The sequence below is a fragment of the Stegodyphus dumicola genome, chromosome 3 (genome assembly GCF_044657685.1).
Source record: "Stegodyphus dumicola isolate Sdum_Otavi_A_Nest chromosome 3, ASM4465768v1".
NCBI lineage: Eukaryota > Metazoa > Arthropoda > Arachnida > Araneae > Eresidae > Stegodyphus > Stegodyphus dumicola.
The window spans coordinates 82,439,196-82,467,028 of record NC_140770.1 but is presented as its reverse complement, the minus strand read 5'-3'; the positions used below and the strand labels follow the sequence as shown (position 1 = coordinate 82,467,028).

At 31.9% G+C, this 27,833-nt stretch overlaps 1 protein-coding gene across 4 annotated transcripts in view; it reads right to left on the bottom strand.

Moving 5' to 3' along the window:
• Nucleotides 1-27,833, bottom strand: part of LOC118192375 (histone-lysine N-methyltransferase 2C-like) — a 284,640-nt gene that overhangs the window by 187,964 nt on the left and 68,843 nt on the right. For all 4 annotated transcript variants that reach the window (XM_085813029.1, XM_085813032.1, XM_085813031.1 and 1 more), the window contains exons 21-27: nt 20,120-20,284; nt 16,574-16,692; nt 10,898-10,978; nt 5,317-5,547; nt 3,272-3,424; nt 2,832-2,900; nt 1,614-1,768 (exon numbers count right to left, since the gene is read on the bottom strand). In XM_085813029.1, coding sequence (XP_085669155.1) covers nt 1,614-1,768; nt 2,832-2,900; nt 3,272-3,424; nt 5,317-5,547; nt 10,898-10,978; nt 16,574-16,692; nt 20,120-20,284 — 973 coding nt within the window. The remainder of the gene's footprint in view (nt 1-1,613; nt 1,769-2,831; nt 2,901-3,271; nt 3,425-5,316; nt 5,548-10,897; nt 10,979-16,573; nt 16,693-20,119; nt 20,285-27,833) is intronic.

Genomic DNA, 27,833 nt, shown 5'->3' with positions numbered 1-27,833 from the left:
TTTTTATTATGTTTTTGTAACGACCGAGCCTGCGAGGCCCGATGCCCGTAGTCGCGGGTTAAATATTGAAAGATATAGAAAAACATAAAACACCAAATACAGTTAAAACAATTTTTACAATTAAAATCCCACTTTCTATGCAAAATCAAGCAGCCAGCAGGCAAGAAGGCAGATTTTTCGGTACACAAAACTAAGAGTTTTGTTTTGGTCTCACTTGGGAAAAAGACACTGAAGGTGCAAAAAACTTAATTCACTATTGCTTCAAATTTAAAGAAATATGGCTGCTTGGTTTAAAAAAAAAAAAAAAAAAAATTCTCAGACACATTTAAGCAGCTTTTAAATTGTTGATAATTTTACAAATATTGTTTCCAGATTTCCTAAAGGCATAAAAAACTTAACCAGAACATAAGAACAACATAATTCAATCATTTTTAAAGCAAAAAATGCACAATTTACAAACAAATAAGAGTAAAGAAACTGAGATCACTGAGTCGGGTAACAGAGTGGATATATATATAAATATATTTACATACGTTTGGTGCGGCCGATTGCAACCAAAATACGAGGTGCACATCTACATGTTATAGCAGTTCTATATTCAAAATTTCAATGTTCTGAGGCTACTCGTTTTTGAGTTATGCGAGATACATACGTGCATACGCATGGAAACTATGAAAAATTCTCTTTAGAATTCATTTTAAATCAGTTTTATAATTTTTTTGGAGGAAAAGAGTCCTTTATTCTGCCCTTACGTAGAGATGTCATGCAAAAACATCGTTAAATTACATTCGATAGCGGTCAAAATGGATATTTTCGTTGAAATATGCTGCCTGAAAATTTCGTAATTAAAATACTTCCTTTTTACTTCGTACAAGGATGTAAAACGAGAGACAACCATACACTAATGAAAATTATTACTTTCAAAGTATGTCTTTTGTTAATCTGCACATCAATTTAGAAGACATTCCCACATCTGGAAGAAGACCTTGGATTCATTTTCGGAAATACGATTTAGAAATACTTTTACAGCTATTTAGATATCAGTTGTATTAAGAAATTTCTGCTGCTTTAATATAGTTTTTAATTTTGGAAATAGCCAGAAATTACTCAGTTAGTTGGGGGGGGGAAGAATGATCTCATTGAGCAGGTGTGTTTTAGCCAGAACACTCTTCTAAAGAAAAGTACAGTGATTAAATGTATACGATACCTACAATTCAGGGAAATCTGGAATCATGAAGAATTCAGTTAATATTAGCCTACGTTTTCCTTCATTAATTTGCCATTTCTCAGCTATCACTCTCACACTGAAGCACTTTTTACACCATACCCCATCTCATATTATGTTAATAAATGCATTTGTTATTATTTACAAGTTCAGCCACAGACCAGTTCAAATGTGAATTCACATGTTTTCAATAAAATTACATCGCAGACACTATATGCATATATGAATATTCAGGAGACATTACATAGACATCTACATCTCATAGCAGACAGAATTTAATAAGTCCAATCTGAAAAAAATCTAAGTTCACGGGTAAATAATTTTCCAATAATAAATTGCTGTTGAAAAATTATCATGATGTTCTTCATTCAAATTTTATATTACTTACACGAAGATAATTTGGAAAACTTTCATCCAAATGAGTTTTTTTCTTTGGCTTCCGCTTACGTTTAGGTTTGTCAGTTCCAGCAAATTCATTATTTTCAGTTATCATGGGAGATTCACCTTGAAATGGAGACTCACATGGCTGTCCAACTATTTCACCTGTACAAGAAGATTAATGCTTTCATACAGATATTTACTTAATTACAAAAATATGCATCAAAGAATTTTCCAAAATAAGTATAACATCAAAAGAAAAATATTAATCTTTTAATAATAATTATGGGGAAAATATCAAGGGAAGAGGAAAGATATTTAATTTCTTAAATGACATTACAAGATGTTATTAAAAAGTTTCAAGACTAGCTCTGTTTACAAAAAAGTACTTTATTTATCTATGTTTACACGCTATTACTTTCAAAATAGTCACCTTGTTACAGCAATACAGTGCTCCCAGTGTTTCTGACACTGCTGAAAATTGTCCTGGAAGTCTTGTTTTCGAAATATCAAGCAATTCTGGAATTTAAGTTGGATCTCTGGAATGATGTCAAAACGGGAGCCTTTCAGCTGGATCTTCAGCTTTGAAAAAATAGCGATGTCCGCGGGAGCCACATCTGGCACATAGTGTGGGTGCGGAAGTGTAAGCATCCCGTTTCTGGTAAGAAACTCATGTGTTAGAAGAGGATGGCAACAGGAGCAGCCAGTTTTTCATGCATAATAGACCCAGTTGCTTTCGCCAAATGTCTTCCCTCAGACACCTTAAAACCTGACAGAAGAATTCACTATTCACAGTCTAGACCCTTGGGATGAATTCTTGATGAACAATGCCATGATGTTAAAAAAGGCAATGAACATGTACTTCATCAAACACTGGACTTGCCTCGTCTTTTCTGTCATAGAGGGTTCTTCCCTTATGTTTTGTCTCAGATCGTACCCATACACCCAAGTTTCCTTGGTGATAACTGTGGCAGATTTGCCCAGTTTCACACAGAATTTCACATCTGTTCATTGTTCTAACTTGCTGTCCATGATGAAAATGCACACGTGATAACATACATGATCAGAATAACATCAGACGCACAGCTCAGGACGATATCTCACAGCACACACAGACTTACGTAAGTCAGTGCATGCAGCATTGCACTGCCATCTATTACTGTGTTACAGAACTAGTCTTGAAACCTTTTGATACTACCTCATGTTAAAATGTCTGAAAGTTTCTTACCTTGGTCAGGAGCTGATTCTTTTGCAGAAGAACAACGACCTCGTGGTTTTACAATGAATCCACCAATACCTTAAAAAAGATAAATTAATGCACTTCGTACTTAAAATGATATTCTGTGGATTTCTAATATTATTATTAATATTTTTATCTAGATATAAAAAAAATATCAGTTGACATGCATCATCTTTTCTTTTTTTTAATATAAAATTTAGGCAACATGAAAAATTAATTCAATATTACCCATCATTCTTACCACACCTTCTTTCTCTTCCTAAAATTAACAGCCAAAACACTTAACCATAAACTACTGACATAAAGCAGAGGAATTAAGCTCTTTGCAAGTATGAAACAGAAGCAGAAGAAATTTATGCAATTACTTCTAAATTTAAAACAAAAACAAAAAAATATTAGGGGGCGAGTGAACATTTAATTCTACTTACCCAGTTTTTGTAGCTTCCTTGGCCTTTTCTTTTTTTCACCTGCACAATCCATATCTTTTGAAGTGGATGATTCCAATTTCCCTTCATCAAAATCATAGGCCTTAAGAGCAAGTTCATCCACACTTGCTGATTCCATTTTATTCTCCTCATTACCTAATTCAAATATAAATGTATCTTCAAAAAGAGTGTACTTATGTTAGCACATAATATTAACTGTTGCATGTATAGGGGCTCATAATAGATTGAATAAACACAGGTTCAATGATAATTTGAGAGTATTTTATCAAACGTAACACATAGAATTCTGGAACTTTTTACAGAAATACTCGTACAGGTGTTCACAGTATCACAGAGTACAATCAATAGTTACACTTCAAATTAGTAAGAATGTTAAATGCAATGCAAAGTCCATCCAAAAGACAAAGCTTTCATGAGTATCTTAATATCCCGAAGTCGTCTTGAAATATCAACTCAAAACAACTGAAGGGAGATGCTCTCGGTGGCCGGATGAAAACTATATAAGGCCTATTTCTAATATTTTCTGCTTCTCAAAATTAGTGGAAGGAATATGAGGCTGTTACAGCTATATATAAAATCAATTACTGTTATTCAGTTACAATACTTATTATGGTGATACAGGAACCGGACCAAAATAAAACCAAGTTTAGAGACTTTGGACAATTTCTCACCAAATTTGGCGACAAAAATTAGTATCAAATACTGTTTCCAGGTTAGTGATATCTCGCCACATTGGCAAGACAGCCATTTACTCAATGTTAAATAGACTTGCCCCTGTTTCTTATTTTTCTGGCAGAGCTTCCTCACTCTGGATATTCATGTTATGTTACACATATAAATACAATTTCACATATTACTGCAGTAAAATCATCTCTCTATGTGCAAAATTCGTAACAATGCATTCAAATCCACAAATATTTATAACTGAAAATAAGCACAAAAACGCACAGATCTGATGCTAAAACTAAAATTGTTAGTTCTGTGAGAAGACTCAAGAAAATATTCATTATAGATATAATTTAAAAGAAAGAAAATTATTTGTATTAAAAATAAGATAAATATTTCAAAATAAAAAATGAAAAAAATACAGACTTCAGTTGCCAAACCCATGTACTACAATGAGGTAATAAAGTGACATGTTAGCACATATATACATACATATATATACATGAATTTTAACTTTTATATTTTATATAAATATTTGTGTTTATTTGTAGGTTTTTGTACTTTATTGTATATTTGTTGCTTTATATTTTATTTCTTAATTTAGTGTATTTATTAAGTATTTCACATAATTTATGAAAAGATATGCTAGTGACACCTGCATCCTAAATAACAAACATTGGTGCTTACATAAATACACTTTACAAAGAAACATAGCTTATATTATGTGCAAATAAGTGCAAACCAAAAAAAGATCTGAAAATGTCCTTCCAAAAATATCTAAACACAATACTTCACATTAAAAAAATTCCTCTAGAGCAGGGATTGTCAACCAGTGGGAAATTCCCCCTTAGAGTTTTTAGTCTTAATTTATGTATATAAAAAATTAGTAATATATCTTAAAATTCATTCACATTTTGGTATTCATCAACAATTTCTACACTCTTTTTTCTTTAACTTATAAAACACGGTAAAAAATTATCTAAATTCAAATAAGTCAATACCTACATTTTTCAAATACATGCCTACATAACACATTTTTCAAATTTTGGAAAGGAGGGGGAATGATCATCTAGCACTGGTGAAAGGAATGCATAGGACAAAAATGACGGGAACCACTGATCTACAGCATGTCCTCATTAACTCTTTAAATATCAAGGTTTTTATACCAATATTGAGAGAAGAACCCCCTTCCCCCCAAAAAAAAACTGCATAGTTACAAAAATAAATCATTTATTTCAAAGGGACCACAGGGCACCAATGGTACTCCTCTCATTGAAGCCATGTTGTAAACTAGCTAATAACACTGGAATATAATGGAAATAAAAGCACAATACATTTGAATTTATTATTATTTTTATTACCGGCAACAGATGTTGAATCTTCATTTTTCTCCAGCTGTTGAAGTGATACTGATTTCATAGCATCCTGAGAGGATATCAATCCTAACAGACCTTGCTTCAGTTTTCGAGGTCTTGGCAATTTCTTTGGTAGATCTGGAACTAAAGACTTGATGTACTGCATCCCACTCTCGGACAAACAGACGCCATCAAAATAATATTGTACTGGATGTTTGGTCTTGACAACTGGAGGCTCTAAAGGTAGCATTAAATATTATCATTTTTAAGCAATAGTATGTATCTAATTCTCATGAAAAATTATTATGAAATTTAAGGGGGGGGAAGAATACAAGAGTAAAATCAATTATGAAAAAATTCAAGTACTTTCTGATAACGGGGCACCAGACACTAAATGTGCCCCAAAGCACCAAATGCCATAGCCTATTCATATCGCGTCAAGAATAGTTGTGTAATATTTAACGTATGCAATGCAAAAGCTATGCACAAGACCAAATCTATTTAACCCATCGATTTTTTTTAATCAAAAACAGACAGCTGTGTTCAGGGAAAGAATAACAATTTCATTCTCCACATGTACCAAGCAATCTGTTTTTGTTCAAAAAAGTCACAGAGCTACACAAATTCAACATCATGCACAACCTTAGAACTGCACTCATAAAAAAATTATATATAAAGGATGTTTCATACTGAATGGGATAAAAAAAACAGCATAGTACAAATTCTGTAATTGATTTATTGAGGCAAAACAAATTAATTCTGAAACAACAATTACACAAATTTTATCTGGCTACAACAAAAAATCTTCCATTTACAAAATCTTAGCTAGAGGCACTGTTAATAGTGGCATCATCCATGCAGAAGAAAGCGTACTGTGTTTTGGATTATGGCAAAACATCATCATTTATAAGACATTTTCACATGAAATTCAGTAAAGAACCACTGCATGGTACAACAGCAAACAGTCAGCAAAGCAGTTTCATGACACTAGCTGATGGTGTCGAATACCAGCCCAGGACTAACAGTAACCAAAATTAAAGTGGTTGGAAAATTTTGTGAAATATTTATTAAAATCAGTTACAGTTCTAAAACTATGTTATTTTATTCAGTTTTCTAGACCACATTAAAATTATCACATTAAAGCATTTATACATTGTTCTTTAATAACATAACACGATCATTAGAATCATTACCTGATCTCTCAGATTGTTTTAATAAATCATTTTTGGAATCTGCATCATATAAATCAGAATCAAATATATCATGACAGCAATCTTAAAGAATTTTCCTTTTGCCAACTACACTAAACAATGTGATCAAATGACCGATAATTGATCTAGCAACTTAAAAGTGTGAAATTTTAAGATGTTCACTAAGTTTAAGATAGAAGTTATTTTTAAAATGAAATCTAATCTTCATATTCAGATTTTAGTTAGAAAACTGAAATAATTTTAAGCTAACGAGTTATAATGTGCATAATAGTTTAAGAATTGATCCCCTGAGTTCATCTTGAATAATTTATATTTAAATTATACATTTATCTACATATTTGAAATAAACAGCAAAATAGTAATGATACAATGGAGGGAAAAATTCTTATGATAAATGCTAGGACATTGTTATTTTTATGATGATATAACCATAAAACAGTGCCATGTGAAGATAGCTGTATTTATTTAATAAAGAAGAAAATTACTTGAGCTGTAGCAGTACTTACAGTCAAAAGTCATTAATTCTAACACCCATAATCCGGACTACAAACTTCCTGCGCATGCGTCACGTTAATGCATGCGCGTAAGACCTTTACAGCTGCGCATATGCGTGTGCGCAACCGCATAATACATTTACGCATGCACTTTTAATGTATAACGGACAGTATAAGAGCAATTTTATAAAAGTAAGCTTGAACTTTAGAATATATCAAATATAATTTCCAATGCTGGAGCTTCCAAAGGATCTAAAGCGAAAGTACGTTTCGATGTCCATCAAACAAAAAGTGGAATTGATGCAAAAAATAGATAGAGGCATGAAGAAAGTGACAGAGAGGTTAGTGAAAATGAAAAAATTTCGATTGGCAAGTTAGTCGGTATTCTCGGCGCAGCAATTACAGGACTTGAACAGTGGAACTTTGTAACTGAACAAGAAATTATGTCTGTTTATATAGAATTGAAGAGAAAGTATTAGCACACAAAACAAAGCAACTTAAACAACTTACATTGGAAGAAACGTTTAATAAAGTAAACAAATAAATATTAAGCTTTTTTTTTGTGTGTGTGTGTAAATTTTGATACCCTTTAGATCATAATTGTTCTTTATTTCATAAATTACGGTTTCATATTTTTAATTTTATAATTTCTGCATGCCATCTTACCAGATTTAAACTGATGATCTATAATCCGGAATTACTGAAGTCCCGACGAGTCAACATTAACGACTTTTGACTGTATTTACTATTATTTGCACATGAGGCTTGCAGCAAGTATTTTCCATACATGAGCAATAAAAAATTCTATCTTGTCCGGATATACGATCTGTATTGTCCATCCCTGTGATGGGTGTCCAGCAAGAAACATCCGGTCTTTAATAGGGGATATGATCTCCCCTGACTGCTAGGCAGGTTTCACAGCATCTGCCCATGCTGAGAATGAGGGTGTCAATGAGTTGTTGAGGCATTGCTGCCCATTCGTCTTGCAGCATCAATCGAAGCTCCGGAATTGTTACTGATGATCTATAATGCGGAATTGCTGAAGTCCTGACGAGTCCGGATTAACGACTTTTGACTTTATTTACTATTATTTGCACATGAGGCTTGCAGCAACTATTTTCCATACATGAGCAACAAAAAATTCTATCTTGTCCGGATATACGATCTGTATTGCATAAGGTGTGAGCTGCCAAATTGGTCTTTCTGTCTGCTCTGCCTCTTCGTTCAGCTGATATGCTAATTTTTTTACTTCGTCCTTAATTTTTGCACACCAGTGTATATGGGAATTTGAGAGATGTAAGAAACTACTACTTCTTGCAGCTTACAGAAAGCATGTTCTAAGCTATTACATATGCTAAAGTATTTTTTATACTAGTTCATAAAATCCAAAATAATTTAAGACAGATATTATTTCAATTTACTTGGTACCTTTCTGTACATCCAAAAAATCACACAAAAAATGTTACTACTAACTTGTAAAAGTCTATTAATTTGAATCTATTTGAACTACCTTGAAGAAAGTAGTACAAAAATTATCGAAGCTAGTACTGCAAAAAATGTTTAAAAATTTATGCTGATTCTTAATGTTGGACTTTGTTTTTTTATTGATATTCAGCATGATAATTAAACTAAATTAAGTCTATTAATTTTTTTAGATAATCATATTTTTACTTAGATTTTATAAAAGTACTTGAATCTGCTAATCTTAGTCCTTAAGAAAGAGTTATAAACAACCCAGAAACTATCAGCAGTTTATTTATTATGTCTCATTTCATTGATTTGATTTCATCGTATTGAAAACATGATATTGCTACAAAAATTTTTATTTGAATTATCTGCAGTCAAGTTAATCTGACAGTCAGAAGAACATCTTTTTGGCAACTGCTGTATTTGCGAATTTAGTTAAAACTAATTTACCTACATTATAGATCAGACAGTTGAGACTTTTAACGGATCACAAATAACAAACAGTCTATGTTTAATTGCAGCTCTGATGCATGACCTACATGCATTATTCAAATTACATCCATCTTCAGGCTTCTAAGATTTATCATTAAAAAATACTATTCTAAAAGAAATTCTACTTTTATGGAATTTAGTCGCTGGATACTTAACAGGATGTTAAAAGGTAGCTACAGTATTTACTTCTGTAAATAATAATCTCAGATATGAACTTTCTAATACAAAACTTCTCAAATCACAGCCGAAGATTTTAAGAAAACAATTTCAGCGCTGGAAGCTGCAATATAAAAAATGAAGAATAAAGATGCTACAAACATAAAACCTAATTTCTTTATGGGTTCCCTGAGAAATAAAAGTTGAAATTAACAAAATATTCATTATGCTTTAATAAATTAAAAAATTCCGTATCTTCAAGTACAAATTAGAAAAGATAAGCATAAATAATAGTTTCATGGGCCCAGTCGCAAATTTAATAAAAAGTGCTGTTTTACCCAATATGGTGTGTTGGTGTATTTAATTATGGCAAAGCACACTAGGGCTATCTGCCTAAGGGGAGGGATGCCTTTCGTGGAAGACTTTCTAAGGGAAACTGGCTCGTATACACGTTACACATGGGGAAAACCACGAAAACGCCCATGCAGCCAGCCCGTTCGCGGGATTCGAACCTCGGACCGAACTACCAGTGTTCAGCGTCTTTACCGCTCGGCCGCTAGTGGGCTTTACCCAATATGGAAGCATCAGATATCAAAACAGGCAACTTTTTTAGTTGCCTGCAATAAGTACAATGCTATCATTAGTCTGTTCCAGATCCTTGGATGTACATAACAATTGCAGTACTGGTATACCAAATACTGGTATTTCATGCTATTTTTCAATTTTATGAAGCCAGTATTTGTTATGTGTTTTCGGTATTCACTATGAATAAAAAAATATCTTTTTATTCAAGGGCTTAATTTAAGTTGTTAAAGTATTTAAAAATTCCCCAACTAAAAATCCGTTTTACAAAAATGTATACTTATTAAAATGAAAAAAAGAATTTATGCTGTTAGGTTCTAAAATACACTGGAATAATTTGCTCTTAATGATAAGAGGATTTTTCAAACTAAAAAATCCAATTCAGAAAAGTATTAATTGACTAAATTTTACAAATGAATATTTCCCATGGTGAATTTAATTTCAAAATCTAATATAGTACAATGTCCGAAACCCGGACTCGTTGGAACTTCGGCGGTTCCAGATTTGAGATTTTTCCCGGATACTAGATCCTCAGTTTAATTCTAGTAAGATGACATACAGAAATTATAAAATTAAAAATATGAAATCGTGATTTATGACATAATGAACATTTATGATTTAAAGGGTATCAAAATTTATAAAACAAAAAGCTTAAAATTTATTTGTTGACTTTACTATACATTTCTTTCAATGTAAGTTGTTCAGTTGCTTTTTTTATACTTTCTCTTTAATTCTGTAGACAGACATAATTTCTTATTCAGTTGCATTGTTGAAGTCCTGTAATTGCTCTGTTGAGATTTCCGACTAATTTGTCAATCAAAATTTTTTTTTGTTTTCAGTATGCTCTCTGTCACTTTCTTCACTATCAGTAGCGGTATTTTCTGGATCTAGAATCATACTTCATATTTTGCCATCCATTAATTGACTGATGATTGAGGAGCATTGCAATCACAATGAAAAACTTCTTCTATATCATCTTCATTTATTACCGCTTCTCCACACTTCTTTATAAAATCCGTTAACTGGAAAAGTTCACCTTTGGATTTTCTAATTAAACTTCACTGGGTGTCACTGTAAACTGCAGTGATTTTGTTTTAACTGTAACTGGGAACAGTTGCTAGAAGATCTCAATTTTTTTATTTTAAAAAAATGAATTTTGCCTAAAGAGTTAAATAAATCCCATACCAGGCTCTTTGACCTTTGCAACAGGTGATTCATTTTTCTCTGGAACTGGTTCAATTTCAGGAGTTGGAGTTCTAGGAGGAGCTGAAAGACAAAAGTCGAGTTAACTATATAAATTCTAAATTTTATACTGTTTATTTTATATCAACACCAATAAAAAAAATCACTCATTACCAAAAGGAATCATTAAAACTGACACTAAATTAATAAATATAAATGCAGATATAATACAGATAATATATTCAGAATTTAACAGCTTATTTCTTATTATTTGCCCATTCATACGGAATTAGATAACAGTTATGAATAATAAAACTCTCTCCAACCAAGTAAAAATTGATTTATAGTAAATAAGTAAGTAAAAATGGACGTAAAGATTCTGACTAAAATTACATTCAGAAACAGACTATTCTGACAATTATATTCAGAGATAACATTATTAATCCTTACGAGATGGCATGCTTTTATTTAAGATGTTCTCTCGAGATGGAGGAGAGGCAAAAGGATAGCTCCCACAGGATGGGGGTTTTCCATCATTGAGGTTAACAAAATCTTTCACGTGAACTGGAAGGCAGGCACTCAGACAGCTCAATTGCTAACAAATGCCTGACTAGGAATATCATTTTAGAAAATGAATCATCACTTTCATCTATGTCATTAACTGGCTCATTTACTATGCAAGTATATACTTCCTCTGATAAATAATGCTTCCTCACCATAATAAACTAGAATCAAGGCTTTCAAAATAAAAAGGGGAGAATGCAAAATATATCTGAAAGCAACACAAAGTGTAATACAACTTCAACCAGAAACCCTAAAACACTCTACAAAGTAGCGGAAAAAGAATGGGGAAAAAAAAAAAAAAAAGAAGAAGAAGAAGACTCGGAAGGATATTAGGAACGCGAGTGTTTATATCACCTGGCGAGTTAAAGAGAGAAGCCCTGTTTGTTTACATTATGCTTTCCTTTCTCCCCTGAGTGAGTCTTGTTTCTCTTATTTTGAGTAGAAGGTCAAATCTACATGTACCTCAAATCCTATTTACATGCAATCTTTAAAATGCTCCAAGACACTGACACAAATGTGTGATGACGAGGGGTGGACATGAAAACACTCTGGTACGATGGCATGCCGGCCAGGAAATAAGTGAGTTTCTTGCTGGCATGTATGCATGACAATCAACACAAAATGGGTGAACATGACACATTCTGAATAATACTACATTCAGAAATAATACTATTACACAAATTTTCTTTTCCCCCCTCTGTTTAAGAGATGAAATAAGTCTTTTCTTACCAAGTTTCATATACTGTGAATGAAAATTCAATATATTTTCTATTATTCACTCTTGTTTAGAATTTGCAAAAAACTTCATGTTACATTTTAAAACTCATTATCAATGTTTGCTCAAAAGATTAGCAAACAAATATAATGTAATCCTCAAAATATGCATATCCTTAAAAACAATAGCTTTCATACTATGAGGACTTGTACTTTCAGCTATGCTGATTTAAAAATGCATTAGTCATGCTTTTTATCATAGTGATGGGTTTACTAACATAAAGGAGCTCATAAAATAAATAATGTAAATAAGATAGAGTGGACCATCCCATAAAGTATAATATTCTTTTTTTCTTTGCATCTTAATTTTTCATGTTTCATGTTGATTTTACATGTTCTGGTCTGTGGGCGCACTATTTACCCCCCCTTGATTAAAATTACCTTTGTTAATCTTATTATATATCTAGCCACTTGACCGGATTATTTATCTAAAATAGTAATTACCAAAAAGAAAAAATATATTTAATGAGCCCAGCTACTGTAATTTCATGAAAAATATTTATCTTTTCTTATTCAGCACCTCATAATTTAATTTTTATTTTTATTTGCATCAATGAGATTATAAGCAGAGAAAATATTTTTTAGAACTGCATTTATAGCTTTATAATCACTTAGTTTGTTAAGCAATAACAGATTAAATTTTGAAGTTCAATACATTATGCATTACTGAATGCAATGCAATAAAAATAAAATTATTTTATTTCAGGCAATTATCATAAATACTACTACTGCTCTTATGTAGTCAAGTTTTTTTTTTATTAAAACTGAAAAATATATATTTTATATTTTGCTGAATAGCAACAGTTTGGCATGGGATAGATAAAAATGTCTTGAGTTGTGTTGATACTACTCCCTTTCAAATTGCTAGATTTGTTAATCAAATATTCATCAAATTTCTACAAAGTATGAAATAAATAAAAACAAATTTTAAATTCAAAATTCGGGGTTTGAGGTACATATATCTGGGTGAAGAATTGCGTGTATTCAAATTCTGGTGGCTCTAGGTACTGCAGATTTTCCCACAATGCAAAAAACATACATATATGTGAGTGTCTTCTAAGATTCTTAAAAGGAAGAAACACAGTTTGTAGACACACAGATTGATTGATGATTATGTACAGTGGGTGCTGAAGATATTATAGGGTAGATGGAAAAAGTAGATGCAATCAACAACTGATGCCTGCACGTACATTTAGAGTCTATAACATCTGACACTACCTCATGCCACAAAAACTTGTTGCTAAATTAATTGAATTATTAGCAAGACTGAATTATTGGAGGTTATCTACATGCAACCTTCCATATTGCTCTTTCATGAGCATTCTTTCATTATGGCACTCTGCATCTCCTCAGCAGAGACTGACTGTGTTCCCAACAGGCATGGTCCCAGCAAGAAGGTGACGATGCCATCTTCTGGTGGGGATGGGAGGCATCCCACATGCATACATGCAGCTTCTTCAGTATTTAATAAAAGAAATTGAGCATACTTTCACAAATATTGCCATGTTAGTGATACATTGCCAGACATTCAACAGTACTCGCATAGATTGTGCTAGCTAACCAATGCAACATTTTTACATTATTTTTGTGCTAAGTACACCCAAATTAGTAAAGATTGTGCACTTTTAGTTATGAAACAAAATATGTAAATAATATAATTTATAAATTATTAACATCATTGATTTGTATGCAACTTTTACAAATTAATAAAGTTCAGGAATCAGAAATTTTATTCCCCAGATTAAAACGAAAAGCTTTGGTCTCCAAATGGCAATGTGGCCTTTGCTTATTTTCTTAATATGCAGTCAGAATTTTAAATTTAAGTATTCTGCTATCATTTAATATATCTGTTTTTTGCTTGTTCATATCTATGTATTGTTCAAACGTAAGTGTTTATTTCTGATTATCCATATAATAGTCAATGCATGCATTTTTGGATTTAAGAGAATTTCCATACCTTCCATATTTATTTGTCATTTTACCTTTAAACTGTAAATATTTGTCATGCAGTGATTTTTCCCCCCATAAAATGTTTCTTTTTATTATTATGCATAAAAAGAAAGTGCCTATGAGCTGAAAAGATGACCAAAGTTTTTCACTAATTCAGAAAAGTGGAAATCATAGTGGTGCAGATATCAGAAAATATTGAAATTTATTTCACATTTTTAATGTTAAACTTTTATTCTTGTGACATGTGCTGATTCTCATTTCATGACTTATGAATTTCGTCAATGATGAAATATTTGGATACTTTTTTCTAACGTTTCTCTTCCTTATATTTTGCTCGCATTCTAGAACATTTTATTAAATAATGTATGGTACTTTCTGACTATCTACAGTTCCTTGAAAAGCATTTTTGAGGCAAGCAACCCATCGCTGAAATGTAAGATTTATGTGACAACCCTGGTAAGTGCATGCAAGCAGCAAATCACAGTGTACTGAATTTCCACCTTCAAATCTGATGCTCACTAGTTATTGTCACATTGGGTGTATTCACCCCTCTCAGTTTTCTGGCTAATTAAAAGAAAAGAATTATCATTTTTTACATATACAGATCAGGATAAAAAATTTGCATTCCATGAAGACTTCACAAACGATCGAATTTTATGATCAAAATTTGAGCAATTCTCTGATTTTTTTCAAGTGAAAACATACTGCTGTGTACTTAGGAAGAACGATAGCAGAAAAAGAATACTACATAATATTTCTTTAGAAAATTCTGTGTTTTATTATGGATGCTACTAGTCTTTTTAATTTTACTGATTCATTGCTCTTTTATGAAACACTTAGCATGTCATCATTTTCAAAATCGTTGTTTCCTTTTCTGTATTAGCCTAACAAAAAATTAGTTGTCAGCTTGTTTCTGAGTTTTCAAAGAGGTGTGTGTGGATAATCAGAATGTACCAAATACAGACTTAAATTAATAAATGCATTTATTGTATTTAAACAATTCAGTTTTTCAAAGCAATGCAATCATCATTTGAAGGGGAAATTGAAGACCTTATATTCAGCAATAATGCTGCAGAAACCGGTTATTTGCTAAATCAGAGTTTCTTAAACTGTGGGCACTGACTCCAGTTGGAGTCACGAACCTGCAGTAGCGGGTCACTAAAAGTTTTAGCAATTTTGATACTTCTTATAATAATAAGTTTACAATTACCAAATATTTTTGCATAATGTATCTGAAAATAGATAAAAACAAGACACTACAAATGAAAAAGAAAAATGAAAACGTTTCGACGCATTCTTTTACAATAAAAATGCTCATTTTACTTTAAAATTAATTACCTAAAACTGCAATAGTATTGTAGGGTTCCTCACTTCTTTTAGCTATGAGAATCGAGGAACCTAATGAACTATGTATCAATTTATCGCTCAGTTCAAACGACTACTAAAGACGTAGACTCAAGAAGGGTTAAAATACCCTTTATTTCACTCAAATAAAAATAACAGTCGGCCCCTTCTCAGAGTTACAAGAAGCTTCTACTCAGGCTTTAACTCAGAATAAGAAATAAGAAACTAAACAATAATTAACTAAAGGAGACTTAGCCGAAGCTAGACACAATTATCTAACATTGTTGGCCCTTAAATTAAACAAGCCAGTGAATATCAACAGCCACATAATATACAGCCAAGCATAACAGCTTCAAGACTGACTTAGCTGGAAGGCAGACACGTGCAACTAAGGATTCCTAGCACTCTCTATCAAAGTAAGTTGAACCTTAAATACTTCTTGTAACTCATTTGCATTCAAAGCGATTCCAAAAACTCATTCTGGTAGGGAGTTGTAAGTGGAAATAAGGAATTGATAGGAAAGGGCTTTGAAATTAAAATTTACCTCCCAGTATATTACAGTACAAGTGAAGAAACTGACAGTTTAACTCATGTATGTGTCAGATTTGTGAAATACTTATGGGGCCCCACAAAATTTGTGTAAATATTATGTGGTCCCCACACCAAAAAGTTTATGAGCAGAAGAATTAAAAACCTTGTCCTTCCCACAATGCCCACTTCTACAAATCATTAAAAAAAAAAAAAAAAAAAAAAAAAAAGAGTCTTAAAAAAAAAAACTCGGAAAAATTTTTCTAATGGTATTTACAATATATATATATATATAATCAAATTAATGAAATAGAATTTCAATTTGAAGTTAACATAATTCCTATATACATATACATATAAAGAATTTTCACTGCATGAATAATGTTTAGATAGAGAACATAATGTTGGAAATATAAGCAAATAATCTATGAAAATGCATTAAATTACATACAACCACAAACTTTAGACATAAAACACTGGTATTTTCAAATTAAAAAGATGGTCATCAGAAAAACTCACGCAACAGATGTGGAGGTAACTCATCTGGAGGTCTGCAATGTGGACAAGTATAACCATACTCTGCACACTTCTCAGCTTGATCTTCAGTATCAATTTGATCACACATTCCATGCAACCACCTGAGACAAAAATATTTTATTACATTATTAAGGGTAATTCCTCACCATTATCAATAAGAAACTTTCGCCAAATTTCAGAAGGTTTTATTTAATAAGACACACTGACAACATTTTATTCTAGCACTTCTCTCTCAAAAAAAAGACTCAAAATAATTTTCAGCTCTTAGGGGACCTTAAATAAAAACTTACAATAACTGTAATTTATGGTGTGTTGATAAGATCAATTAAACTGTCAACTTAAGAACTTTAAAAAAAAAATAAAATATTTCAAACAAGGAACACTTTGTACAGATTCTTCTCAAGTGATAAGCTAGTAGTCTACATTTTATGCCTTCTTTTCTCCACAGAAAACATTAATATATATCATTGAATAACTATTTGTTTATGGAGTGGATTATTTGATTATGGCATTACACTCCATATGATAAAAGGGAAATTGCCTCATACTTGCATTACACATAATTAACACCACAAAAACTCAGTCCATTCAATTATTAGTAATAGATCCCAGAGACAAACTACTATTATTCTGTGGTTTTAAATGATCCCCACATTGGTCGACAATGAAGTGTGTAGTATGTAAAAATAGTTTCCCCTGCTTTAAATCTTCAAATAAGCAACTAATTTGAAGGGAATAAGAACATAATTAAGCTTACCTTCCCTTTCTTAACATTAGTTTTTATGTTTTACATGTATTTTAAAAACAAGGATTTTCAAATGACGGAGGATTCTCCCGGGTGATATTCCTTTGATTAGGTGGTTAACTTCAAATTAATAAATTCAAATTACAGCAAGAAAGCTTGCAGCAAAGAACAGCAAAGTTGACATTGAAATTACAAGAAACAGAATGGCAGAAAAAAGTTAAATTTAGAAACCAATTACGGTCAAATCTACAGCAATGACTCTTTAATTATATTTATTAAATACAACAGTAATTTCTATATTAATTTATAAATTAATAAATACAGAGACAAATATCCTTACATGTTTGATAAATTTAGAACATTATTTAGGTTAAAAGTGCAAATTTAAGCCAGCGGGCATCAAAGTTACCACAGTGTATATCTGACAATATTTGACATTCATTAACAAGCTGTTCTATATCACATTTTCATTAGTTTATCTACTGATTAGCAAAACAAAAATTAACTTTTTCAGTTGAAAAGTATTATGTGTATATCTATGTTATTTTGCTTTAGTTTTTTTTTTTTTTTTTTTTTTTTTTTTTTTTTTTTTAATTTGGTAAATGTGACTTTCATTTTTTCATTTTTTGTCCATTATTAATTCAAATAAACATAAATTATTTGCATCAACACGAAAACATGTAAAAGCCCTGCACTGAGTTAATGAGCATACAAAGTAAAAGAGTAAAAGTGCTAGTGCAGCTTCAAATAAATAGTTGCATGGATGAAGCTTAGAGCAAACGTAAGGCATACTGCATACAGTACCAGATGATGCCCAACTATAATTTACGTAAGAAGATAAACAGTTCTCATTATTCTACTGGTACAGGTATTCATAAATGTACATACGGTTTTAAAGGATTGGGCACACTGAGATATGCTATTAGGTATGTAAAAAAAATCTTAAAAAATTACTTTTATAATATACACTATCAGGCCAAAAGTATTCGGACACACAGTGGTACGAACTCAGAGAGTCCCAAGGCATATATTAATATGATGTTGGTCCCTCTCTTTGCATAAATGAGAGCCTGCACATGTTTGGAGAAACTTTCCATCAGTTTTTGATAGATGAAAACAGAAAATGACTTCAACACATCCATCACAGCTGAAGTAAGTATAATCGATTTGGCTGGCTACATAATCTGCATTTCAATTAATCCCAAAAATGTTCTGTGGGATTTAGATCAGGGGTCTCAGAAGGCCAGCCCATTTCATCAAACCATGGCTGGGCAAGTCTCGATGTGTGAATAGAGCAGTTATCCTGCTGACAGAGAAATGAGCCTTCCCTGAAATATTGCCACAGAGTTGGGAGAGCAGCATTGTCCAGAATGTCCCCATACAACTCAGAGTTTGTGTTTCTAACCACAGGAACTAAAGGATCCAGGCCAAACCATGAAAAACACCCCCAAACCATGATACTGCCACCACCAAACTTTACAGTCAGCACAATGCCATCACTTAAGAAGTGCTCACTAGGCATTCGTCAAACCCAGAAGTGTCCATCTGACTGCCAGATTGTAAAATGAGATTCATCACTCCATAGAACAATTTTCCACAGTCCAATGATGGTGAGCTTTGCACCATTCCAGTTGATGCTTCACATTCTGGGAAGTGAAATTCCGCTTGTCAGAGGCTGCATGGCTATGGAATTCCAGGTTTTTTTTAACTCTCGACAAACAGTCCTGCTGCTAGTACTAACACCTGACAAACTTTGGAACTCCCAAGTGATTTCAAACAATGAGGACTTGCAATTTTGTTTCACTACCCTTTTCGGAGTTCTACAGCTGTGTTGACTAATTTTCTTCAGCCTTTGTTTTTCTGCAGTTTTACTGTCTCAATGTTTCCACTTCATATTTGCATCACTCACAGAAAATTTTGGCTTCTGTAGCATGTCCAAAATTTCATGAATTGATTTCCCACCATACTAGCATGATCAAAGTCACTAAACTCCTTTGACTTACTCACTGTCTCACAAATGCATAAATATAATCTGACAAACCACCAGTAACACATTTTAGCTTTCAGTTATGCATCAAATTATGTCACCTTCCAGATCCACTTCTTTAAGGGGGGTGTCTGGATACTTTTGGCCAGATATTGTATATGTTACCGTGAAAGACCAAAATTGGAGAATGTCGACTTTTACGGGAGAATGTCAACATTCACCAAATACGCCGGTGAAAGATCGAATATTGCATTACATTCTTGTACATTCGGACCCTCACCGGTGTATGTCGACAATCACAGATATGCTCTGGTGTTGGTCGAAAAGAGAAGTCACAAAGTGTCATAATTGTTTAAGTTGTTGCAATAAATAAGATTTGAATCAGATAATTTAGTGAGTTTTTATTGCTGTTATTTTATTTTCTCATTTAGAATGTACTGTATAATTAAGTAAGTTTTCAACTTCTATTATTTTCCTTTCTTATTTTGAATGTATTGTGTGTTTTAGGTTCTTATGTTCTTAAGTTCTTATTTCAAGTCTCAAGTGCGTTTATTCGCGACTGAATTACGGAGAAGAAAATATAATATCGTTATCTGTTCAACCTTCACCATGGTGAATGTCGACATTGACCGGTGTAAGTCAGAAATAAGAGTATTTGGAAAGTATTTCGGACATACACCAAGCGACTATGTGAATGTTGACATTCACCGGTGAAAGTCGACATTCTCCAAATTTCGGTGTTTCACCGTAACATATATATAGTACATTATAAAAGTAAGAGATGCACAACAATTACCTTTCACATCTTTGGCACTGGATGATTAATTCATTCTCTTCATATTCTTGCTGGCACAAACAACAAACAACAAAGCTAGCACATGGTCCACAAAGAGTGTAGTTCTCTTGCCAGACACAGTTAATGCCAGCTGACTTGGAACCACATTTGATACACATAACACACCTTTAAGAAAAATAAAAATTTACTTCATATAAGATAATTAACTAAAAACAAACAAAAACATTATGATTAGACAATGCACAAACTATTGGCTATAATGTGAAACACATGCCATAAGAAACATCTTTTATTTATTAATAATGATGCATATTCCAAAAAAAATTACAATCAGAAATATTTTTAAAAAAATTATTCACAGCAATTTGAATACAGCTTCTAACAATCTAAACAATATAAAATAATCAGCTTAAAAAAAATTCCTTAAATGATGTTCTATTCAGTATACTGGGGTACGCAATTAATGGTACTAATAAAAACAACTTTTTAATAATTCCATAATTCCAATATTAGTGAAAATTTTTATAAAAATTATTAATCAGATTTATAACATCAGGGAAGAAAGAAGTGATGCTTTGAAAAATAAATCTATTTTCAGATATTGAAAAGATAGCGAATTCTAATTTTCTACACGCATGTGGCTAGTTAAGGCTCAAAGCTTCCAGCTAGTTTCAAAACTAATCATGTGGTGAATATTAAGTTTTTTCCAGCCAAGCCTTTATGTGACAAGGTCAGGCATTCCATTGTGTACCAGTATAAAAAAGCACAAACCCCAAATAAAGAGGACTTTCGCTTCTGGTGATTACTGAACACCTCGTTGAAATTAGTTGCCGGCAAGCAGCACTGTATGCTGTTTGCCGGGAAGCATACAGTGCTGCTTACGCAATACAGTGTTAAAAATGTTTCTTTGATGATTTTCATTGTTAATAGTTTCCATTATATTTTAATGCAGAAATAAAGTTTTTATGCTTTTACTACACAGGCCTGATTTTCATGATAATCTGTTATATTACAATATGATGCAGATTTGAAATTATGGCCAACCATCTTAGATGAGAGCAAATATAGATATAATTCCGAATGGATATCTGGTATGTTTTTCAATACAATGGCAACTATTAAGCTCTTTCAATTACTCACTCTAACATTATAAAAGGAGAACCTGAGACAATTTAGTCCTGAAAAAAGGGGGGGAAAGTATCGAAAACACTGATGGGGTGACTTGTGCGGATCCATGATTAAATTTCTCTTTGCTCAATAAAATGGATATAGTACATTTAAACTCAATTTACATGTTTTTCTATACGTTTCAGAAAGTATGGTGAAAACTGATTCTAGATTTGAAAGCAGAGACCTTTGACAAAAAATATGGTAGTTGTACACAAAATGTGACTGAGAAACAAAATGATTCAGCATCATTACATATCAGACTTGGGTTGATGAAATAATCTGTGATAATTGTGAATAATGCAATTAATTACTTCAGTTATTCTTTGAGTAAATTCCATGACAGGAGAGTAAAAACCTGACAGAATATTTTTTTTTATATTCCTTATATAATACAATTGACAAGAAATTCACACTTCATGAATTCAACAAAAATTATTAAGACCTTATTATCTTAGTTGACAAAAAACTCCTTGGTAAACAAAATTAAATATGCTCTCAAATTTTATTATGCTTAGAACCACAGAAAATGCTTTCTAAATGCTTTTATGATTTCAGTAAAAAATAAGGAAAACAATTTCAATATGGCATGAAAAATATGTAAAACAAGCATAAAGAAAGTTGGAATACCTACATGAAGGCAAATTAGAAAGCTTTTAGGGAAAAGATCCATTTTAATATCACTGAAAAAAATGCTATAAAAGAAGCTTTTTATGTGTTAATTAACTAATTATTTCAATAGAGACTATATTTTAAATCAGAATGAAATTTATTTGTTTAAATGTATTAAAAATTTAACTGCAATAATATATGATACTTTTATGTTATGCATGATAAGTAGTTAAAATGATCTCGAGTAATCTCAGATTTTATGAAATGTATAAAAATGTTAATTTTAATTATTTGTTGAGTTCTAAAAATTGTGATAAATACTAAAATATGATTTATATAAACACACAAAGGCTTGCTGAAATTTTTTAGAATGACTCACAGGCCTCTCTCCTCTCATTCTCTTTTCCTTTATTAAATATCAGGCTTCTCTTCTGGGTTTTTGCCAAGGTTATAATCAGACTATTTAAATCTGTAACTGCACAGCTATAGCTTTCTATATTTAGTCATAATACATGAAAGCACCCAGTATGTTTTGTTGTGTTGAGTAAGGAAGATGTCTGTATGAATAGAGAGCAGAAAGATGATTACATTTTTTGTTAAATTTAGGAAAAGCTCTGATGAAACACATCACCCAATGCATACTGAAATGTTACAATATACATATTGTGATGAAGCATTTAGCCATGCTCCAATATTTGAATGATAGAAGCAAGGCAGTGTCAAGAAAGTGATCAACAAAACACATTCTAGCTGGTTCTATGCAGGTACAGATATCATCAACATTGCATACCCATGCGAAAAGTGAATATTATGTAAACATCTTGAAAATCATTTGTGCTAAGCCATAAAGAAAGACTAAATCTGACCAAGAAATAATGATTATGGTCCAAGATAACACCTGGTTGCATGCAGCCATTACCTGTTCACACAAAAATGTTGAATTGCATATAACTCAGATTACAACTGGTACCACATTTATAAATATAAGATACAATAGATGATTTTTCCTATAAACTTGCTCTACCTAAAATTGGTAAAAATGTCAAAAATGTTCTTCTCAATACTGTTTCACACAGATCAACAAATCAAGAAGGAAGGATCAAAGGGCTTAATTATGTAAAATTCCCGGAAGCAAAGTTTCTTTGCAAAACTCAGGACTTAGAAAAGAAGGGCTAGCTCATAGAGCTTTTCCCCCTGAAGCAGAAAGTGAGAAGTGATGACGTAGCCATGATAACACTGAGCGTGCCAATATAATTGACAGCTTGGAAATTAGCGTTTTTGAACCAGCATTTAAAATGAGCTGTGTGTGAAAGATAGCTATAATTTGGAAGAGGCAATGTTACTGCTTTATGCATTTTAGACTGAACCATTAAAAAATTTAATAATGCTTACTCAATTTTAAAATAATAGATAAAATGTGCTACTCTTTTAACATAAAGTTCCGTGGTTTTTTTTTTTTATTTTTATTTGCAGGTTTTTTTATTTAATGCACGTTTATTTCTAATCATTTCTTTATTTGCATGCTAACTGAGAGAATTTTTATATTGCTTCTAAGATAACTATAATAGCAGCTATTTAAATTTACTCAAAAAACAACTTTACATTGACATAGGTTTAAACATATATGACATATATGGCAACATTTCTGCTAACCTACGTTTGATTTTTTGCCTAATTGTAAATTTTACAGTGTTATAATTCTCTTCCGATTCAATATAATAGATATTTTTTAAATAATTTTGTAATTTATACTTATATCTATATTACAATTAAATAAATGTATATAAGATTGTTACAAAATAGCTTTATTCAGAGTACCTAAAACAGTTATTTAATTTTTCAAAAGTGAACCATTAAAAAAATTTTTTTAATGGTTCAGTAAAGGAAGCAGGTCTTTTTATGCCAATTACTTTGATGTTTTATACTATTATATTTTATCTAGAATGTTAATCTAGCACAAAATCTAATCAATAATTAGTTACAAAGGATACAATAAGAATAACTTTAACAAGTACTTAACAAAATTAGTTTGTTAAATACTTGTTATTCTTGTTGGTACTATTTTGGTACTATTCATAATACCTAAGATATTATCGATTAACTCATAGAAGTCAGATGCTTTCTGATTTCCTGTGGAGTAGAGTATACCTTTAGCGGTACTTTTTGAAAATAATGTTTTCTCTGGAGCGACTTTTTGTCTCTTGTTTCCCTTGACCATTAAATAATTTGGTTTTAGTTTGTGACACAATTTGATTTCTTCTCAATCTCTATTTAAAACCTCTTTAATAATATCAAAATTTAAAACAGTTACATCTTCTAAAACAAATCCTCTATCTAAAACGCGGTTTCTCAGTAATTTGAGGCAGAGCGCAAAATGAGACCTCTGATTAAAACAAAATGCACATTTTGAAAAGAACCAACTTAGTCCAGTTTAGAGTCATAGCAGAGTTTTCAATCTATATGCATTTCGTCGAAACTGAGAACGCATATTTTTTCTACAGAATACAAATATTTGCCTCTTTCCTTCTTTAGAGTAAGAACATTACTTTGAATTCTTGGACTACACTAAAATTTAGAAAACACTAAAAAATAAAATAAACACCATTTCTTTAATTTGATAATACTAGGTAAAGATATTCCAATTTTTTTTCTTTCCAAAAATCATAGCTTTAAGATGACAGAGCTCTTATGACCATGCAACGTGAGATATTTTCACTAGTCCACCTGATTTTGTTCTTCTTTTTCAGTAATGCATTAATCTACGTCTTTATAAAAATAGGCTTTAGACATTTTTCCAAATTCTCCGATTTGTGCTCCCCCCCCCCCCAAATTTCGCTATTTGAGATTTTAATTTCTGATACCAATTTCTGTCTAGATGTCGTCCACCTTCTTTGTCGCTGAACAAACATTCTAAAATTTTTCTTTTCTCTATTTTTCAAAACTTTAATACAATTTAATACAATTTTCTAAGGATATTATTTTGTTCTTCAAATTATCAATGCATTCTTGTTTATCCTTAAACATTCAGGATGATCTACATTTTCATTTAAGAGTTTTATTTCAAAATCATTAAAATTTGATTTATTATTGTCATCATAATTTACTTTCGGCACAGCATTCCATTTCAACAGTTTCTTTTTGTGGCTATCCAAACAAGCGATTTTTCATATCATCTTCATAAACACTGCATAGAAAATGTTCGCTGCAGATTTTTCCGCTCTTCATATTAATAGAATCTTCTCTTTGACATTTGTGTATCCATTCTTTCATCAAAAGCAAACTCTCATTTGGATCCTTTGGTCCCATGAAATAAAATATCTCATCCTTTCATACTTCTGTAAGTGCTACGGTACGTTACTGCAGCGCAAAAAGCCATATTACGTAAACGATACTTTACAATATAGAATTTAAAATAAAAACTGACTAAAATTACATATATATAAATTATTTTAAATATATACATTATAAGAAAACAGATATACATATTATTAAAATTAATTTGGGATATGTAACCTCTAGAAAATCGTCTCGCAGCTCAATGAAACTACTGTTTTAAACGCGGGAAATCAGGACAGGTGGCATCACAGTGACGTCAGATTATTGCCTGTTATGTCCCCCCATTAGGCTCGCGTCGGCGAGGAGTCGAACAAAGAAATGAGCTAGCCCTTCTATTTATCCCTGGTAAAACTGGTATTCAAAGAAATGTTGAGGGAAACTGTTATCCTGATTTGGAACAATTTTCGTGATATGATTTTAGATTGTTCAACACAAAAAAAAAAAAAAAAAAAAAAAAAGTGGGAAGAGGATATTTGTTCAACTTTCTGTATAAGAAGAGTGATTATTTAATTGAAAGTTTGACTTTTGGCAAAATAGAAATGCTTTCGTCTCCTGAAATGATATTTTGCTAATTTTGCCAAACCAGTAAAAATAGTTGTTTCACAATGCAGAACAGGATTAATCAAGGACATTTATGTTCAAGATTACTGTCAATGAAGATTACCAACCCATACAGTTTAACACAATACATAATGATGACTATGTGTATATGCAATATTTCAAATCCAGAAGCTCCAGATTTGAGAATACAAAATCCAGAATTTTGGCTACATACAGACCACAATCAGCCCTGACACATAAATAAATAACTTTAAAAACTTATATTTTTTTTACTTTCCTTTATATAATTAATTAAACAATTATATATATTACTTTAAATTTAGCTAGTTTGAATTTAAAAGCTAAAAATTTTAGTATAATTTATCAGAAGTTTTGCCTATTGAGAAACAGCAATTTTCCATATCATGTGGATAATAAATTAAAAATCTAGTGCAGATGGAACAGCAACGTTTATCAGAATAGTTGATTTGCCATGTTGTGAATGCTAAACTCTTAGGTATACTATAATACGAGGGCTATCCAGAAAGTAGATTACGTTTTGGAATAAAAAAATAAACAAAGTATAGGAAACAAATTTTATTATATACAGATGAAAGCCACACTCAAATACTACTTTTCTACATAGTCACCATACAAATTAAGGCATTTATCGTAGCGATGTACGAGCTTGGAAATTCCTTCGTCGAAAAATTCGGCCGCCTGCGCCTTCAACCACTTCGTTACCTCTTCTTGCCTTCCATCTTGCACAAAACTTGTGGTAACCAAGCTTTTCGCTGATGATTTCGTGCAACAAACTTCGCGAAATTTGTGGAAAACTCAAAGAAAGTTCCGTTATTGTGAAATTTCGATTTTCACGGACTTTAGCATCGACTTTTTCGAGAAGTTCGGCGGTCACTATGCTGGGTCTCCCACTTCGATCTTCGTCGTGAACATTGGTTCGGCCATTTTGAAATCTTATGACCCACTGACGCACTCCACCTTCAGTGATAATGTTGTCCCCATACACTTCACGAAGCTGCCGATAGATTTCTATCGGTTTACAGTTTTTTGCAGTCAGAAACCTTATTACTGAGCGCACCTCGCAGCTCGCGGGATTTTCAATTAACACAGACATTTCAAACCGTCACAGTATCTGAACGGAGCACAGCACGAACCTCTCACTAGCACGGCTAGATGCAGACTGAGCTGCGCAACGCTCTGACCCCAAGATGGCCGCGCTAGCCCCGCCCCTAGCGGACACAGACGGAAACGTAATCTACTTCCTGGATGGCCCTCGTATAATGCAAAAAGAGAAAAGAATAAATTACAGATGCTTTGAATGCCAATATTATTGTCATAATAATAAATTATAAGGCATTCAATAAACTGAAATATATATATGTTAACCTTCATAGCAACAGCATTTTAAAGTCACTTACAAAATGCTATGCTTGTGCAGCTTTATGCCTTGTGAAATAAATAACCTTTTATTTTCATAACCCAAAGACAAAAATGATAAATGAAAACAGAATCAACAAAATATATTAAAGAATATTATTTTCATAAATGGTTGTCATACTACATAATTTAAGAGAATCTCATGTCTTCAGAAAGCGGTGAGATCACAGGTTTAAAAGGAATTTAATCATTTAAATTATACAGTAAGACCCCGCTTAACACTGTTTCGTTTAGCGCTGTTTCGGTTTAGCGCTCTTTTATTTCAACCTCGGGATTCCCCGAAATTGCTCGCAGCATGAACTACGGGGATTCCTCGAAATTGTGCGCAGCGGTAGGTTTCCAAATAACATATCCGAACTTTGTAGTTATGTTTCTTGTTTGGTGCGGTGAAGTGCTGTACGGAAGCATTTTTATCATTGAAACATCTGTTGACATTATTGTAAGTATAAATTTATATAATACTATAACGATTAATACAGTGACAAATATTATGATCTTTAGTTTTTACCATGGGTGATAATAAAAAACAAGAAAAGAAAGCAACCAGAAAAAGCATTTCACTGGAAACTTAAATGCAAGTGATTAGAAGATTAGATTCTGG